This window comes from Hippopotamus amphibius, chromosome 3, assembly GCF_030028045.1.
Source record: "Hippopotamus amphibius kiboko isolate mHipAmp2 chromosome 3, mHipAmp2.hap2, whole genome shotgun sequence".
Taxonomy (NCBI): Eukaryota; Metazoa; Chordata; class Mammalia; order Artiodactyla; family Hippopotamidae; genus Hippopotamus; species Hippopotamus amphibius.
The window spans coordinates 30,997,242-31,014,601 of NC_080188.1; the positions used below are offsets into that span (position 1 = coordinate 30,997,242).

Here is a 17,360-nt window from a genome sequence, read left to right on the forward strand (position 1 = left end):
TATATTTTTGCTTATATTTTATCTTAAACCCATGTATTCTTCAGAATGTCATGTATCATAGACTTTATGTGTTAAATAAGTAATTTACCCATTTTTTGTAAATGTGTGCAGTGGTGGCTTTTAAGAAGAAGAAAATACTATTCACAGCTGTAAATGAGATAATTCTCTCATTACCTTATTTCTGATCTTTCTGAATTAAAGGAAAAATCATCGAAGATGTTGATCATGATTATAAATTTCACATCCATCTTTCATTTTAGCTTGTGCATAATCACATCATTATAAATAAAGAGGTCAATTCTAACTCTAATATGTGTAAATTCTAATTAAATTATGATTTCGTACTCTTCTAGAGCAGAGGTTTTCAGTGGGGGACTGAGAGACAGTAACATTTGTAATATTTAGAACTGAGTCAAGTTGTTCCTAAATACGAGGGTGAGTCAAAAATTATCCACACTCTGGCTGTAGAATTTATTTTAATTAACTTTTAGAAAAGACAAATACATCATTTTTCGACATAATCTATTTGCTTTTCAATACACTTTGTCCATCTGTCAACAAGCTTTTGTATTCCCTCATTAAAAAATGTTTTAGGCTGAGCTGCAAGCTATGAATGCACGGCTATCTTCACTTCTTCATCATAAGTGAATCTTTGTCCTTGTAGGGCTGCTTTCAGGGGACCAAACAGGTGAAAGTCTGATGGAGCAAGATCAGGACTATAGGGAGGGTGCTTTAACACCTCAAAATGAAGTTTTTGCGGAGTGTCCACAGTGTGGGTGGAAGTGTGCGGATGTGCATTGTCATGCAAGATCACAAGGTCCTTGGATAGCAGTTTTCTGCGTTTAATCCGAAGTTTAGGCTTCAGCTCTTCAATAAGCATCTCCCTGTAACAAGCACTGTTGATTGTTGAACCTTTTTCCTGATAATGTTCCAATACTGGCCCTTGAGAATCCTTGAAAACAGAATCATTTCATGTGTACGCTCAATGTTGTCATCAGACATGGACAGGTGTCTGGCTCCTTCTTGATGGCTAACACTTGTGTAACCCTCCTTGAACTTCTCTATCCATTCATACACACTTCTCTGCAACAAAACACTTTCTCCATACTGCACACAAAGTCTTTGATAAATAACAGTACCAGGTATACCCTCAGACCACAAAAAATGAATCACTGCACGCTGCTCTTCTTTCGTGCAGCTCACATGTGGAGCATCCATTTTTGCTTGCACCACAGTTACAAATGAACTGATGTAACACGTTCACACTGGAACAGCAGTGACTGGGGAGACAGTAGCCTTGAATGGAAAGCGCTGATGAAACAGTGTGGGCAACAGAAGTTTTAATATAACCAGAGTGCGGATAATTTTTGACTCATACTCGTGCTTTAGCAAGAAATACCTATACATTTTGTTGCTTTGAAGCAAAGGCTGGCACTTGATGTGTGTGTTTTGTTTTTCGTTTTTAAACAAAATTCTGAAATTTAAGTATCCAGATGAATGTTTAGGACTTATTCTTTCCTAACTGCTTTAAGAACTCATAGCTTATATTCAGTAAATGGAAATCTTTTTCTTTTAGGAAAAAATTGAGGATACTGTAAACCACCTCTCTCCCCTTAGGTAGTTCTTCACTTACTATCTTGTTTTAACTGATTTCCTTCCACCTCCCCATCCTTTTCTTTTTGGCGTTTCACTTAATGTTTGATTTAATTAATCAGCTTTTTTTTGTGGGGGGGGGAATACTGTCTTTTAGGCAGAACAGTGTCGCAAAATATCTGCCAGTTTACAGTCCCAGAGTCCTGAGCATCTCCTTCCTGTGTTAATCCAAGCTGCCCAGCTCTGCCGGGAAAAGCAGCACACAAAAGCAATAGAGCTGCTGCAGGTAAAAGAATTACTTGCATTTTCAATGAGATGTCAAGTAGTTGCATCCTTGTTTTATTTTCATTGTTATAATAATGTACAAGCTTGTAAATTTCATGGGAAAGCTAATAGGTAATTTACCACTAGACACATGCAATAGTGTCTTGGGCTGCAGCTTTGCTTTATATAAATTTGCATTAGTAAATGTTTGCTGTAAATTCCAAAGAATGCTTTTCATTGGAGATTGATTTAACACTAGTTAACAATTTGTTTTATTTTTTTTAATTAATTTATTTATTTATTTTTGGATGCGTTGGGTCTTTGTTGCTGTGCACAGGCTTTCTGTAGTTGTGGAGAGTGGGGGCTACTCTTCACTGCAGTGCCCTGGCTTCTCTTGTTGAGGAGCATGGGCTCTAGGCGCGAGAGCTTCAGTAGTTGAGGGCTTCAGTAGCTGTGGCACGTGGGCTCAATAGTTGTGATTTATGGGCTGTAGAGAGCAGGCTCAGTAGTTGCTCCACAGCATGTGGGATCTTCCTGGACCAGGGCTCAAACCCTTGTCCCCTGCATTGGCAGGCAGATTCTTAAGCAGTGGGCCGCCAGGGAAGCCCAGTGATTTGTTTTAGACTTAAAATACCAGAACGTGCTTAGCCCCTTTTTCAATGATGTATTCTCTAGTAAGTCCCATCCCCAAATCTCAAACAGTTGCAGAGATACTGACTTGGTTTCTAATTAACCTAAACCAAACATTAAATCACATTTGAATTTCCTGAGAGTAGACTACATTGGAAAGTTGGACAGTGTAAAATCAGGCCAAGCAGGGATCCTCAGTAAAGAGGCATCTTTTTTTTTTAGTATCTTTCTTTAAAAAAAAAAAGAAAAATCTATGTAGTAATCTTAATTATTATTTCTCTACTGGCAACTTCCTACAAACTTGCCATTATTCTACCTACTTTCAGAGCACAATTTTAAAGCAAAGTGGGTGTCGAATAAAATTTTTCCAAATTTAGAATTTTGACCAGAAACCAGAAGTTTAATGTTTCAAAACTGGATTTAACATTTAATGAGGCCAAAATAAGTAATTAGAATACATGTGCTTAGTTGTGTAAATTAAATGTTTTTTTTCCCCCAACTAAAAAATTTTAGGAATTCGCAGATCAGCATCCAGAAAACGCTGCTGAAATTAAGCTGACGATGGCCCAGCTGAAAATTTCCCAAGGTATTCACAGTTATTTCATCAGGATTAAAATAATCATGTTAATGGAAATGTATGGTTGGAATGATTCTGAAGTAGTTACGGACTATGTGATAAAATTTTTTGCATAATAGTGAAGCATAATGCTGTTTCAAATATGAAGCTAGACTGTGTGAGCTCCAGCAGATTTAGTAGTGAGTTAGTAGGCCTTTTCTTGGGTTATTCCCTAAATTGTGAGAATGTTTCTCAGTCTATGCCTCGAAAGTCTGTAGAAGCAAAGAATTTCTCTGTTCCATATTTAAATTACCTGTGTATGTCATGTGTAGAAATGTCACTTGGTAGTATGTGCATAAAATAAGAGTTACTTTGCATCCTAGTTTTCAAAATTTCTTAGTCCTTTACTCTTCATTTACACTTTATAACCCATATCTTTGATAGAGAAGCAAGGAAATTTACTGAGAACTCACGTTTTTGAATCTTACAGAAAACTGATAGCTTTTTTGTTTATGATTTTGAACCAGCATTGAGTATCTAGTGCTTTGTTGTCCCTATTTGGTAGCCCCTATCCATATGTAGCTATTTTAAGTTTAAATTAAAATTAAACAAAATTTAAAATTCAGTTCCTCAATTGTGCTGGCTACATTTCAGAAATTTTGCAGCCACGTGTGGCTAGTTGGACAGCATAGATAGAGGATGTTTCTGTCATCACAGAAAGTTCTATCAGACACCTCTGGTGTAGACCATACATTCTTAGTGGGGGTGATAATTGGTTTGGTGGGAGCAGAGGATTGAAAAAAATCTTAGATATTATGATGGCTAAAATGAAAAGTTCATGGGTAGAAGGGAGGGGAGTTGGCAATTAGGGAAAAAAAAATGTCTAAAAAGGCTCCTTAGTGGGTAGTAATGAAAACCAGGTTGAAACCAGCTACCCTGTTCTCACATTTCTTATCTTTCTCGTTTGTTTCTTTTTCCTTTTCCCACCTCTCTTTCTTCTTTTTTCTTGCTTTCCTCTTTATCTGCTTTTCTCATTGAGTTTTCAGTTTATTTTTGTGAGGATTATTTATCATACTAAAATTACTAAGAATGAGAGTGTCATGGTTATTGTTTTGTTTTGTCTTTAAAGACTTTGGAAGCTTTAAGTCATTGAGGTTTGCAATGAGTAGAAAATCAGATTTTAACATTGTAGGAAACCATCCATTGCACTCATATCTACAGTAATAATTTCAAGGCCTTTAGGGAAGGACTCCTGACTTTAAGTTACACTCTGAAAAGGGAGAAATAGAACTCAACAGATGGGGACCTGAAAGACTTCTTTTCTAGTAGCAGCTTTGCCATTAATTTTGTGGACATAAATAAGGTATATTGTTTTTTTTTGTTTGTTTGTTTTGTTTTTATTTTTTATTTTTTGGGGGTACACCAGGTTCAATCATCTGTTTTTATACACATATCCCCGTATTCCTTCCCTTCCTTGACCCCCACCCCCACCCCTGGTATATTGTTTCTTAAGGATTTAATTTCCTTTGTTTGTAAAATGAGTAAATGGAATATACTATTCCCAAGGTCCTGAAGCATGAGTATTTAGAGATGTTACAAAATATGACTCTTAAATTTTTTGTCTTTTTTTTTTTTTTTTTTTCTCCATGATATGCTTTCTTCAATGTGATGCTGATTTTGTTTTTATTCTCTTAAGGTAATATTTCCAAAGCATGTTTGATATTGAGAAGCATAGAGGAGTTAAAGCATAAACCAGGCATGGTGAGTTTATTTCTAAAATATTTTAAGACTGAAAAAGTAATGGAATTAATAGTTCATTGGTATGTCTGATATTTCTTTGTTTTCACTTTAATTTCTGCTTATTTCTTTATATATCCATAATGTAGGAGCAGTAGTTAAAATAATAGCTTTCTCGTGTAAATTTAATTTCATTTTATGCTTTGCTTTGCATTGATTTATTATTTAGTCAAAAGTGTCAGGAACTGTTTAGGCCTTCTATAGGGAGTTTCTTAACCTATTATTTTATCATTTCTTCAGTGAGATTTCTTTGAATTAAAACAATTTGGTAATAGTGGCCTATGAATTTAGTTTTTAGTTCTCTGATTATTCAAGCATCACAGGTTTAGATCACTAATATAGGTGTGAGCATGTCTGTTTCAGAGTAAAGACATTCTGTAATGGTAGTATGTGCATTTTTGTACAGGGACTATTTCATTCTCCAACACAGCTTGTTTACAAATTGCACTCAGTAAATGTATAATAGTATTATGGTAGTGTTTTCTCTTTTGAAGAATCATACTTTAACACTGGGCTGTGATCATGTTAGAATCACATATAATATATGGCTGAAAGTAATCTTTCATCCAGGTTGTTGGATTTATTGGCATAAAAGTTGTTCAGATATTCCCTGTTTATCCTTTTAATATCTGTAGGACATTTTGTTCCTATTATCTTTTTTTTCTAATTAGTCTAGCCAGAGTTTTATTAATTTTATTGATTTTTCTCAGTAATCCAACTTTTTGTTCTGTTTCCTTTTTGTCCTCTCCTATTGTTCCTCCCCCCTCACTCCACTCCAGCTGCATGGGCCTCCTTGCTGTCCCTCCAACACAGTAGGCAAGCTTTCATGGCTTTATGTGGTGGAGGCCACATGTGAGTTTGGCCATGCTAGTCTGTATACCTCAGTGATCATGTCTTAAATATCCCAGCAACGTCTTATTATGTAAACTAGTTTTCTAAGTGCTTGTTACCAACTTCTGTATTTACCTTGTTGTGTACTGGTAACAAACCATTTGTGAGTGAGCTTTAGAAGAGGTATTTTTTTAATAGATAACCACCTTTGTGTTTGGAAAACACCATTATTGTTCATGGTATTTCTAGTTATTCACTAGCAATTTTTATGATGAATTAGGTACTAGCAGAGAGCCTAGCAACTTTTATTTGCTGTTTTTTTAATGTTATTCAATTTCAAAGAGTTTATTCTGAAAGAGAAGAAGGAATTCTGTTCACTAATTTATAACCTTTGGCTGGATAGGTGTCTGCATTAGTAACGATGTACAGCCATGAGGAAGATATTGACAGTGCCATTGAGGTCTTCACACAAGCTATCCAGTGGTATCAAAACCATCAGGTAAATAGATGGAGTAAAATGTTATGATGGTACATTTTTACATAAGAATAAAAAGCTGTAGTAGTGAACTCAAAATTAAGGAGAATTGAAACATTTCAGCTCACTGTTTAAAAACTGGAATGCTGTTAGATTATCACTCATTTTTTAAGTATACCAGATCCAAATAGTCATTAGAAGTAAGAAATGGCTACAAAAAAAAAAAAACAACAACTCAGTTATATTTTCTGAAGCGCCTTCCTAAGTATATGTACCTGTGTTGGTGTGTGTAATCTCAAGAAATAAGAATATTAATTGTACACGGTTGCATTTAAGAGAGCTCATCTTTAGTGGGTAGAGAGCCTGTGGATGTTAGTAATTGGTAGAACAGCAGGACGTGTAATCATTGTATGTTATATCTCTAATAGGAACATCTTCGTGGTTTCCATTGTGGCTCTCTGATTGGCAGTATCCAACTTACAGATATACATACACACAGGTGGCATTCATACTGTTAGCACTATTAGCAGTGAAGAGATATCAGTGTTCTAGGAGGTATTGTGTTAAATTAAAGTTTGAGAACATAGTGACGTGACTTTAAGATTTGATTATGTGGTAATATTTCCAGTTGTGGACAAGACCATTTAAGCAGAAATGGGTTGTATACCAAATTCATAAATTGGTCTTCACTTGTACTAATTTATCTATCCCTCTCCATGTGTGTGTGCATGTGTGTGCGTGTGTGTGTGAATTTGTTTTTGTTGTTTCGTGCATTCAGTAAAACTTAAAATGAGAAATCTAATGGATAGGTCTGTTTTAAAGACCTAATGAATATAACTTCATTGACTTGCTAGATATTTAGCTTAAAACTTTTTTTCTCTTTATTGAACCTATAGCCCAAATCTCCTGCTCATTTGTCCTTGATAAGAGAAGCTGCAAACTTCAAACTCAAATATGGGCGGAAGAAGGAGGCAATTAGTGACCTAGAACAGCTGTGGAAGTAAGCTCTGAAAGATGGAGGTGTAGAAATCCAAGTATTATTGCTCTTATTTGATATGAGGGAGTTATTTTGCTTATGTTACTTTCTCCAGTTTTATAAACTGTTTTGTGACTTTCTTATTTCTTCTTTTAGACAAAATCCGAAAGATATTCACACCCTGGCGCAGCTTATTTCTGCTTACTCACTTGTAGATCCTGAGAAGGCAAAAGCGTATCCTTTTGATTGTTCTAGACAGCTCCCAAGTAGCGCACTAAATCCCTCCCCTTACCTGTTTTGACCAAGGCTTTTCTGTTACAAATTTCAACAAACAAACAAAACCCCTCCTCTAACTAGTAAAAGCAAAAATGAGAATTTATTGCTCAGTAGATCCAGTTTGGGGTACAGTTTAATCCTCAAGCAAAAATGAAGTCAACAAGATGAAGCTTATATCTCTCCAGGTTCAAGTAGAGCAGAAAAAAAAGAAGTATATTTTATTTGGATAGTTGCACATGATTCTGAAATGTCATTCTGATTGAATGGTCTTAGGTCACATGCCCATTTCAAACAATTACTAATGATGAGAGAGGATTTGGTGCCCTGATTGGCTGAGTTTGGAACATGTGTTACTCCAATATGGGTGTGGCCCCAAAACCAAGGTGTGATTGTGGATGCTAAGCAGTCACAAATCAAAACCTTTTCAGTGGGACTTCCTAGGTGGCGCAGTGGTTAAAAATCTGCCTGCCAGTGCAGGGGGACACGGGTTGGAGCCCTGCTCTGGGAAGATTCCACATGCCACAGAGCAACTCAGCCCGTGTGCCACAGCTGTTGAGTCTGTGCTCTAGAGCCCGTGAGCCACAACTGTTGAAGCCCACGTGCCTGGAGCCTGTGCTCCGCAACAAGAGAAGCCACTACAATGAGGAGCCCACACACCACAATGAAGAGTAGCCCCCACTCACTGCAACTAGAGAAAGTCCGTGTGCAGCAACAAAGACCCAATGCAGCCAATAAATAAAATAAATTAATTAAAAAAAAAACCAAACACCTTTGCAGTGAGCAAGTCTGTGTTTTATAAGCTTGATAATTGTTTTGGAATGGAGTTTTTATTAGGCCACCACCTTGAAATACATCACCAAGTTAAGGAATCATATTATGACTCCTTTCTCAAGTTCTCCTTTCACAATATATGATACATAATTGACCTTATGACCTGCTGACTTGTTATTCTGTAGGAGAATTAAAAACATTGCTTTGCTTTTGATGAAGGACATCAAAAAAAGACTGTTTTCCTTTTGGCATGGATATATTGGCAAATATATATATGTATATATAATTGTATTCCTGAACTCTTGTTCTATCCCAGTCTTAGTAAACACTTGCCCTCGTCAGATAGTATGTCTCTAAAAGTAGATGTTGAAGCTCTTGAAAATTCTCCTGGTGCTACGTATATTCGAAAGAAGGGTGGAAAAGTTGCTGGAGATAGTCAACCAAAGGAGCAAGGGTAATGTTTTTCATTGTAACATTCACTAATGCTGACTTAAAGTTATATAAGGAATAAAAAAAAGCATTCTTATAAAAATTTCATGTATAAAGTTTAAGTCCCCTTTGTTTCTTTTCACTTCTCTTTTGCTGTGTCCAGCTTTTTGTCTGTTTCCTACCCCCCTCCCCACTTAATAAGTCTTAGAGGTTTCTCCATATTCTCAATGTAAACATATTTTATTCTTTTTATGCATAGTATTCAGTAGGCTAGATGTGCCTTACTTTATTTACCTGTGAGTTATTGATGTACATTTAGTACATCATTTGGAATTCTAAACCAAAGTTCAGATGAGGTTTATTTTCCTTGTTTGTAGGAAAGGTTAGCCAGCTTCAGTAACTTATAAGGAATCAAATTCCGATTCTTTGCTTGTTCTCATACATTGCCATCTCAAAAATAGCAGAGGCCTACAGAATAAAATGTTTTAAGATTGTATTTTGGACTCGGGATGAATAGAGAATGGAAGAGATGTAACACTTCCCCAGTTTTGTGACTTTTGTAATTTTTCACTATTTTCTCTTTTTTTGAATGACTTGAAATTTAATTTTTCGTGACTTAAAAAATAATATATATATATATCAGCAACAGTATATGATTGACTTCATTATGAACTCTGTTAAAAAGGTATTATCATTTTCATAATAGATTTTAAAAAGTTAACTAAGGAATTGGAGTCTCAGAGATACTACATTGCTCCTTGTTTCATATATCATGATCCCGTAAGAACATACAAGTTTTTTTCTAATCCTTTAATCATTTCTTTTTTCCTTTAGACAGTTATCAAGATGCACATTGACTTTATAGCTTCTCAATTTCAGCATAGCATTTTCATTAGGCATTATTAATGCCTTTTATTTTATGTTGACTTTTGGATACAAAGGTTTCGTTTCTTTTGAAGTTAAACTACATTGTTGACAAAAAATAAATCATTGTCCTTGCCCTGAAAAGAACTTCAGTCTATCAGGAGGAAACATACTTAAGCAGTAATTGAAATAAAGGTTGCATGTGCTGTGATTGTGCAAGCATAGAGGAGTACACCAGAGGGAATAGTCAGTCCTTCCTGGGGATGATGGGAGGTTAGGAAAGGCTTCATGGAAGAGCTGACTGTGTTGACTCTGGAGGAAGATGAGGATGAGATAGGCAAAATGTGAGCAAGGGCAAAGAAGTAAGAAATGGTAGAGAGTCTTTGGGAAATTGCAGATTTGGTTGTGTAATATGACTTGTAGGGAGACAATTCAGAAGACTGTTGCGTAGTCTGAGTGAGAGATGAACCTCTAAAGTAAGACGCTGTAAGTTGCATTTCTTATTCTTCAGGGTACCCTAAAAGAACTTTCATAATTGAATGACTTGGTAGAATGAAGTTTGGGCAGAAATTGTTCCTCTCTCATCTTTTTAGTCACTGTTTCATAGTTTCCATAGAGGTATATATCACATGAGTATATCCAGAGGGATTTTTTTAATGTCTTCCTCTTTTCTGCTGTAGCTGTCAGAGTACTTAACAGTTATTTTGAAGTGTTCCCCTGACTTTTCATGCTCTTTTGGTACCTTTATTTGTTTTTTGGCCAGTGTACTTAATAAAGATTTAGTTACTTAAAAAATTGAATAAATCACAAGGTTCAAAACCTGAAAGATAAAAAATGTACAGTCTTCCTCCCACCCCTGTCTGCCCTCTTCCTACCCAAGGCCACAACCAATGTTACTTATCTTGCATATCCTCCCAGAAATATTCTTTCCACGTATGATACCTAGACATGTTCTTCCAGCAAAGAGTTTATCTATTTTCTAGTTTTTCCAAATATAAGGTAACTTACCACAGAACTCTAGCTTTTCGTGCTTGTACAAATTTGTTACCTTTTTACATAGACTTAATATGTGCCAGTGTAAATGATATCTATATTCTGAAAACAATTGGCACCCCTCTTTTCTAAACCACCTTCCAAAAACTAGTGTTTGAAGCTTGATTAAACTTAACTTGAATTAATATCCCAACTGGTTTATTGGCTTTGGTGAGGCGACATCAAATCTTAAACACCCTTATGATAAAGTTTCCAGCTCACTCTTTTGCACATGCTTAATGCTCAATGAATATTTTATCACAGTGAGGATAATGATTTTTCTTCTCTTTGCAGACAAGGAGATTTGAAAAAAAAGAAGAAAAAAAAGAAGGGTAAGGCTTTTTTTTTTTTAATCTTTAAATTTCTGTAAGATAAAACTTGAGTTTAGCCTTATACAGAAATCTTCAGACATAAACTGTCCTCTCATATCTTTGAAACTGAATTTTGTCTTGACTGTAGCTAACATTTATTTAAATTCATAACTTTAAAGAGTGCATTTCTGAAGTTTGAGTACCTGAATTCAAATTGTTGCTCTAGTAACACTGCTCTTTCACTGTGACTGTGAACAAGTTCTTAACATCCCTTCCTGAGTTTTTCATCTGTAAGATGGAATATGATAGTATATACCTCATAGGATGAAATAAGATACTACATGTAAAGCTCTTAGAACAGTGCCTGGCACACAGTAAGCTCTTACACATCAGAGTGCTTTTGGCTACAAGTACTATAGAACTCCATCAGACTGACTTAAGAAAATTTACTGTTTATGAAACTGGCAGTGTGGAGGAAAGTTAGCATCAGTGTTGATTTATCCAGTAGTTGTATCTCTTTGTTCTCTTGTACACAAAACTGAATCCCATTAGAGTAATCACATGTTTGTTGGAAACAGGGCCACATACTTGTCATTTACATCCAGCAGGACAAAGAGAGCCACTCTACATTTGGCAAGTCTTTCCCATTAACCTTATTGGGCCAATATAGGTCAGTGTCCGGCCCTGAGCCATTAACCAGGGGAATGCCATGCACTGATTGGTTTAGGCTGTCTTAATCCATTGCAAGAGAGGGTGGAATTACCATGCTTGACTTCAACTAGTCAGAGGATAACCCTGGAGCCACCTTCCTGTTCCTGAGTCTTTGGGAAATCTGTGGTATAAATCAGTTTGCTTCTTGCTTTTGCCAGCTGCAATCTTAGGATTCGGGTTTCCCAAATCTGCTAAATTTATTACCGCTCCTCCATCTGTTTTCCAGCTTGTAGAATTTTACTGAAAATATCTTTTTCTCCTATTCTTGCTTTTAATGGGTTTATTACTATTTTAGTGGCATTTTGGACAGAGCAGAAGCCAGTATTTGCATTCACTCCACTATCTTTAACTAGAAGTCTTACTAGCTCTTCACTTTTATCATTGTACTTGGAAATTGGTAAAAACTAAATAAGTATTTGTTTCATGTTGTTTTATTTATTAGTAATACTGCAGAGAAACAGCTGATAACTATAGGTATCAGTAACCTCCAGTTTCAATTTCTTTTCTATTGTTTGTGGTTTCCAGATGAGTATTTTTTAAAACTTAAAAGAGATATGCTTATTCTAAAAACAAAAGGAAATAAAAACAAAACAAAGGTAACAGACTTTCTACCATTATAAAATGGCATAAAGAATGGAAAATTCCCTACCCCAAATTCATTCTCCCAGAGATAATTAACTTTTTTTGTGTATAGAAACACATACACATTTACTTGCTCAGTCAATTAATATTTTTACAAAACTGATATAAACAAATCATTAGGATAATTTGTTTTAATCTTCTACTTTAGACTATATTGTGCATTTTTCCAAATTATTAAATATAGATGTACTTCATTTTTTAACCCAGTTTTATAGGTTGCTGTAGTGTGGGGATACTGTAATTTATTTACTCATTCTCTTATTGATGGACATTTAAGTTAGTTTGCTGTTTTCAAGAATATCATAGAGAGTATTCTTGCAGATATAACTTTGTGACTTAGGAGTTTCTGCAGGATAAATTTCTAAAAGTATAAAACTTGACTGGTACTGCCAATTAAATTGTTCTCTGCAAAAGCTATACCAGTATACACTTCTGCTAGTATGTTTGTTTCCTACTGTCTCACCAACACTGCATATTACTCTTCTTGGAATATAGAATTTTTTTATCCTTTTAAATTTTTTTTTTTTTTTTTTTTTTTTTTTGGCCACACTGCACAGTTTGTGGGATCTCAGTTTCCCCACCAGGGATTGAACCTGGGCCATGGCAGTGAAAGCCCGGAATCCTAACCACTAGGCCACCAGGGAACTCCCCTTTCCTTTTTGTTTTTAATTAGTGAGGTCAAGCATCTTTTCACATGGTTAGTGTCTTTTATTTCTCCTGACTTATTCTAATTACAGCTATGCCAATTTTCTTCACATGATTTACCTACTGATTATCAAGAACTCATTCTATATTAGGAATATTAATTCACTCTTATATAACATGCAAATATTTTCTTGTTTTGTTATTTCTCTTAAACATTATCTTTTACCAAATGTAAATTTAAATTTTTTATACAGATACATCTATGAAATCTTTTTATGGCTTCTGAATTTTGTGTCATGCTTAGAAATAAGGCCTTTTCCCGTTAGATTATACAAATTAAACTTTCTCAGATAAATTTATTTCAGTTTTAATGTTATTTATTACCAGGTTTGGACACAGTGTTTAAACTATCTTGAAAACATTATGGACAGATCACTCATTTCTTTTATCAATTAATTGTTATCCAGGAAAACTGCCTAAGAATTATGACCCAAAAGTGACCCCAGATCCAGAAAGATGGCTACCAATGCGTGAACGTTCTTACTACCGAGGAAGAAAGAAGGGTAAAAAGAAGGATCAGATTGGAAAAGGGACCCAGGGAGCAACTGCAGGAGCTTCATCTGAACTGTAAGTCATTGCTCCCCAGTTGAGGTCCCTCAGAACATAGGTTGCTGCTTTCTGAGATTGATTCAGGGTCATTATTAAGAATTTTTAAAATATATTTTCAGTATGAGAAGTATAGTCAGATATTTTTAATAAATGTTCCGTAATATGCTTATGTAAAGGAAAGGAAATGTGTTGTTTCTGGTTTGGTTGTATTGTAAATACTAGAATTGTAGGATTGTATTGCAAATATTAGGATTATTTACCTTCAAAAGGAAACTAAATACACTGACTAATTCAATGAACTAAATAGGTAGATAACAGATATAAATAAATAATTTGACTAGAAAGCAGAATTTAAAGTGTTACTAAATCAGTTATTGCTACATGGTAGGATTATAGGTCATTACAAGTTTTTTTTTCTTTATTTTCTAAGCTTTCTAAAAAATGGACATGTACCATCTATTACATTCTAAAAAATTATAAAGCACTAAAATTTTTATTCAAAAGGAAAGTGGATAGGGAGTTGGGGAACCTACCTTAAAAGAAAATATGTGTGGGTACTTCCCTAGCAGTCCAGTGATCCGGTGGTTAAGAATCCCTGCTTCTACTGCAGTGGGCACAGCTTCCATCCCTGGTCAAGGAACCAAGATCCTGCATGCCGTGTGGCATAGCCAAAAAAAAAAAGAAAATATGTGTGGGAGATTGTGAGGGGTGGAAAGTGAAATCTATGTGCATACATTTTTAGAGCCTTATCCTTTGCTGAATGTGTGAATGACCAACACTTTTCCTGATCTGATGATTTCAGGGATGCCAGTAAAACTGTAAGCAGCCCACCTACCTCCCCAAGACCTGGCAGCGCAGCAACAGCATCTACGTCTACAAGTAATATCATACCCCCAAGACACCAGAAACCTGCAGGGGCTCCAGCAACAAAAAAGAAACAGCAACAGAAAAAGAAGAAAGGTGGAAAAGGTGGCTGGTGATTAGAACATTCTTGTTGCAGGCTATTTTAAACTAGTCTCAGTGACACTAGGAACATAATAAAGGTAACACAGCAAGAAGCACAGAGCTGCTTCCTCTCCCATCCCCACATTTTCATAAAATTATTTTCTTGTGCATTAAACAGAAAAGCATTGTCCTCAAACTATGCCTAGTCAGACTTGGCCTACTTGTACCACCTTGCTTTGCACAGATGATGAGGACACAAAATAGTTGAGCATTTATCCACCTTGATATCTGTTGCATCCTTTCTCTTTGTGTGCTGATCTGGTGTTTTTTTCAGTTTCACAAACAAGGCATGTTATCCAAGGTTTCCTAGAATATAAACAGAAACTATTTCTGTTTCAACTAGAGTCCAAAGATATTTGTTCTATCAAGTCCCACTTTAAATTATGTCTTAGGAGGCCTTATTAGGAGACTGGAAGTAGAGTCTTCTGAGCATTCCAAATATCCGCTTAGAAATAGCATGTAATAAAAGGGACCTTATTAATACACTGGTGTTTTTCACTTCACTACATGAGTGGCCACAGAAAAACTGAATTAAGTGTCTTGATTATTCTGACTGTAAATTCTCTCTGTCATGTGATACTGGAATATGGGATGGTATATATATATGTGGTAATGAAAAGTATGTGTGTGTATGTATATACATATATACACACATGCATATAAATTAGGACTTTTTTGTGCCCTCATGTCATTTTCAAATTATGATAACATTATGCTGATTTGGCACTATTAAAGATCTCCAGGGAAATACATCAGTGTTGCAGGACGTTGACTCTTAGACCCAGTGTTCTGAGCTCAGATGGATTTGACAGAAAGATTTAAATGGCCCCTATCAATAGCATGAACATTGATTTCCTACACAGAGAGGAAATCAATACCAGAGTTCAGAAGTAGGCAGTATTAGACCTTAAAAGAACTGTTTGGCCCAATTAATAGGTCTCAAACGACTCCTCTTTCTAGTTAGGGGTATGACCATTCATTACCCTTGTCAAAGTAATGAAGTGTTGTAGTCAGTCTCTGGTATCGGTGTCGCTCTGTTCTTGCCTTGCTTACAAGTCACTTTCCTATTGAACAGGTGTGAGACAGGCACACTGGGATGCCTACTCTTGTTAGTATTCATTTTATGCTGCCCAGGATAGCATTCAGTTTAGCCTTATGCGTAGTTCCTTGTGATCATACTGCTCTGTCCTTGTTAATAAAGTGCTGCTGTGTTTGACTCTGAACATATCTACTGAAACTTCTTCAAAGAGTTGTTTTTAAAGGCTTTCCTCCTTTACAAGAGTAAGAAATGTGGTGCTGCCTTTCTGTTTAACGTAATCTGTGGTGGCATCTAAACAAGAGACCCTTGTATATGAATGATTTATTATGGCATTATACTTTTTGAGCTCTCAGAATAGTGTTTTGGTAAGAGTGACAGATATTCCTTCTGAATATAAACCCCATTACAAAAATAATTTTTAGTAAATTTATAATTTTAGGATTTCATTAAATTCCTGTGCTGAAAGGTAATCATTTTTTAGATTAACTAAGCTACAGAATTTTGGTGAAAATTATCCACCAATGAGAATTTTGACCCAAGGCACAAACAGAGAAATTTGTAGTTCTCTATTTAAGTCATTGTAATTGCTAGTCATTATTATCAGTCATTACTAAGCAACAAACCTCAGTTCAAATAAATTGTAATTGTCAAATGAAGTGTAAACACCTACATTAACTTTCTAGTAATTATTTCTTCTTTTGGACAGGTCTTTTACCAATGACCTATGTACTTTGTGTATATATATGTGTGTGTGTGTGTGTACATTTATAAAAAACAATATGGATACATCCATTCACTGTGGCACATTTTAAAATAAAATAATCTAGCAGTGAGTGTGGATCAAGGTGTTGGCATTTTACAGAGGACTTTCTGTTAGTATCGCTAAGACTTTTTTAAGCCGGGTATCTAAAATTATCCCCTGCTGCTCCCCTGCAAAGCGGGAAAACTAAACTAATGGGATTGAGAAAACCCAGTTTTAACTTCACTGAAAATTCATGATGTTGATATCTGTATATAAACAAATTGAGTTAACATTTAAAAAAAATTAAGTGTAGCATTTTTCAAGACTGCTGGGAAACTGCTAACCTTAAAAACCGCTTTAAAACTGTTGCATCACTCAAGATTTCTGAAACCTGAAGTTCATTCATTGTTTCTTTTAAGCCTGTCTGATGAAGGAGAGTCGGTTTATTGCATTAAGATAATTTTGTTCAGATTGTAAACTATACTAAAGGGTCCAGTTAAACAAAACAGTAAAAAGAATCATCCATATACTTCTCAACCAGTGTAAGCAACGTCGCACCACCTTTGCAAAGCCCTGTGGGCACCTAATTTGTTACATATTAGATCATTGGAAGTGACTAAACTATTTTGTTTAGTTGTGGTTTTAATACCCGGTATTACCAGTAGCTGTGATCCTGGCTGACTCATTTAATCTCCAGAGAATTTTTTTTTAAGCGAAATGTAACAAATTTAAAATAAGGGAACCATTCACATTCCTTTCTTTTTCCTTAAGCATCCTGCATAAATGTCTCTAGACGCTGCTGGTGGACAGGACGGAGGGTGGAGAGAGATCCAAGTTCACCCTCCAGGCTTGTGATTACTGACGCGGGGAAGGCGGGGAATCCTCCGGGGCGCTCAGGACCCAGGCGCCACAAGCCTTCTCTGGGTCGGAGACACGTGGGCTGGGCGGGCTCGGGGAGGAGGCGAGAGGCTAAGATCTGGGCGGCTCGAAAGGCCTTTCCGAGGCACCCTTCCCAGCCCGAGGGAATCTTGCCGTAGGGCGCGCTGCCGAGGAAGGGGCACCTGGGGACGCTCTTCCAGCTTCGCCCGCCTTCCCGAGCTCCCGCGGCCGGGCCTCCCGGATCCCCTCGCCTGGGCTCGACCCTTTCTCTAGCTCCCCCGCC

The 17,360-nt window shown here is 36.1% G+C and overlaps 1 protein-coding gene across 1 annotated transcript in view; it reads left to right on the plus strand.

Annotated features, from left to right (window-relative positions):
* The window catches only part of SRP72 (signal recognition particle 72), a 28,429-nt gene extending 12,114 nt beyond the window's left edge, over positions 1-16,315 (plus strand). Inside the window, exons 10-19 of the mRNA XM_057729845.1 lie at positions 1,751-1,879; positions 3,001-3,073; positions 4,740-4,804; positions 6,075-6,170; positions 7,043-7,146; positions 7,279-7,356; positions 8,486-8,623; positions 10,789-10,826; positions 13,271-13,430; positions 14,215-16,315. Of these exons, the coding sequence (XP_057585828.1) occupies positions 1,751-1,879; positions 3,001-3,073; positions 4,740-4,804; positions 6,075-6,170; positions 7,043-7,146; positions 7,279-7,356; positions 8,486-8,623; positions 10,789-10,826; positions 13,271-13,430; positions 14,215-14,392 (1,059 nt within the window). The 3' untranslated portion in view covers positions 14,393-16,315. The remainder of the gene's footprint in view (positions 1-1,750; positions 1,880-3,000; positions 3,074-4,739; positions 4,805-6,074; positions 6,171-7,042; positions 7,147-7,278; positions 7,357-8,485; positions 8,624-10,788; positions 10,827-13,270; positions 13,431-14,214) is intronic.
* Positions 16,316-17,360: the final 1,045 nt, after the last annotated feature.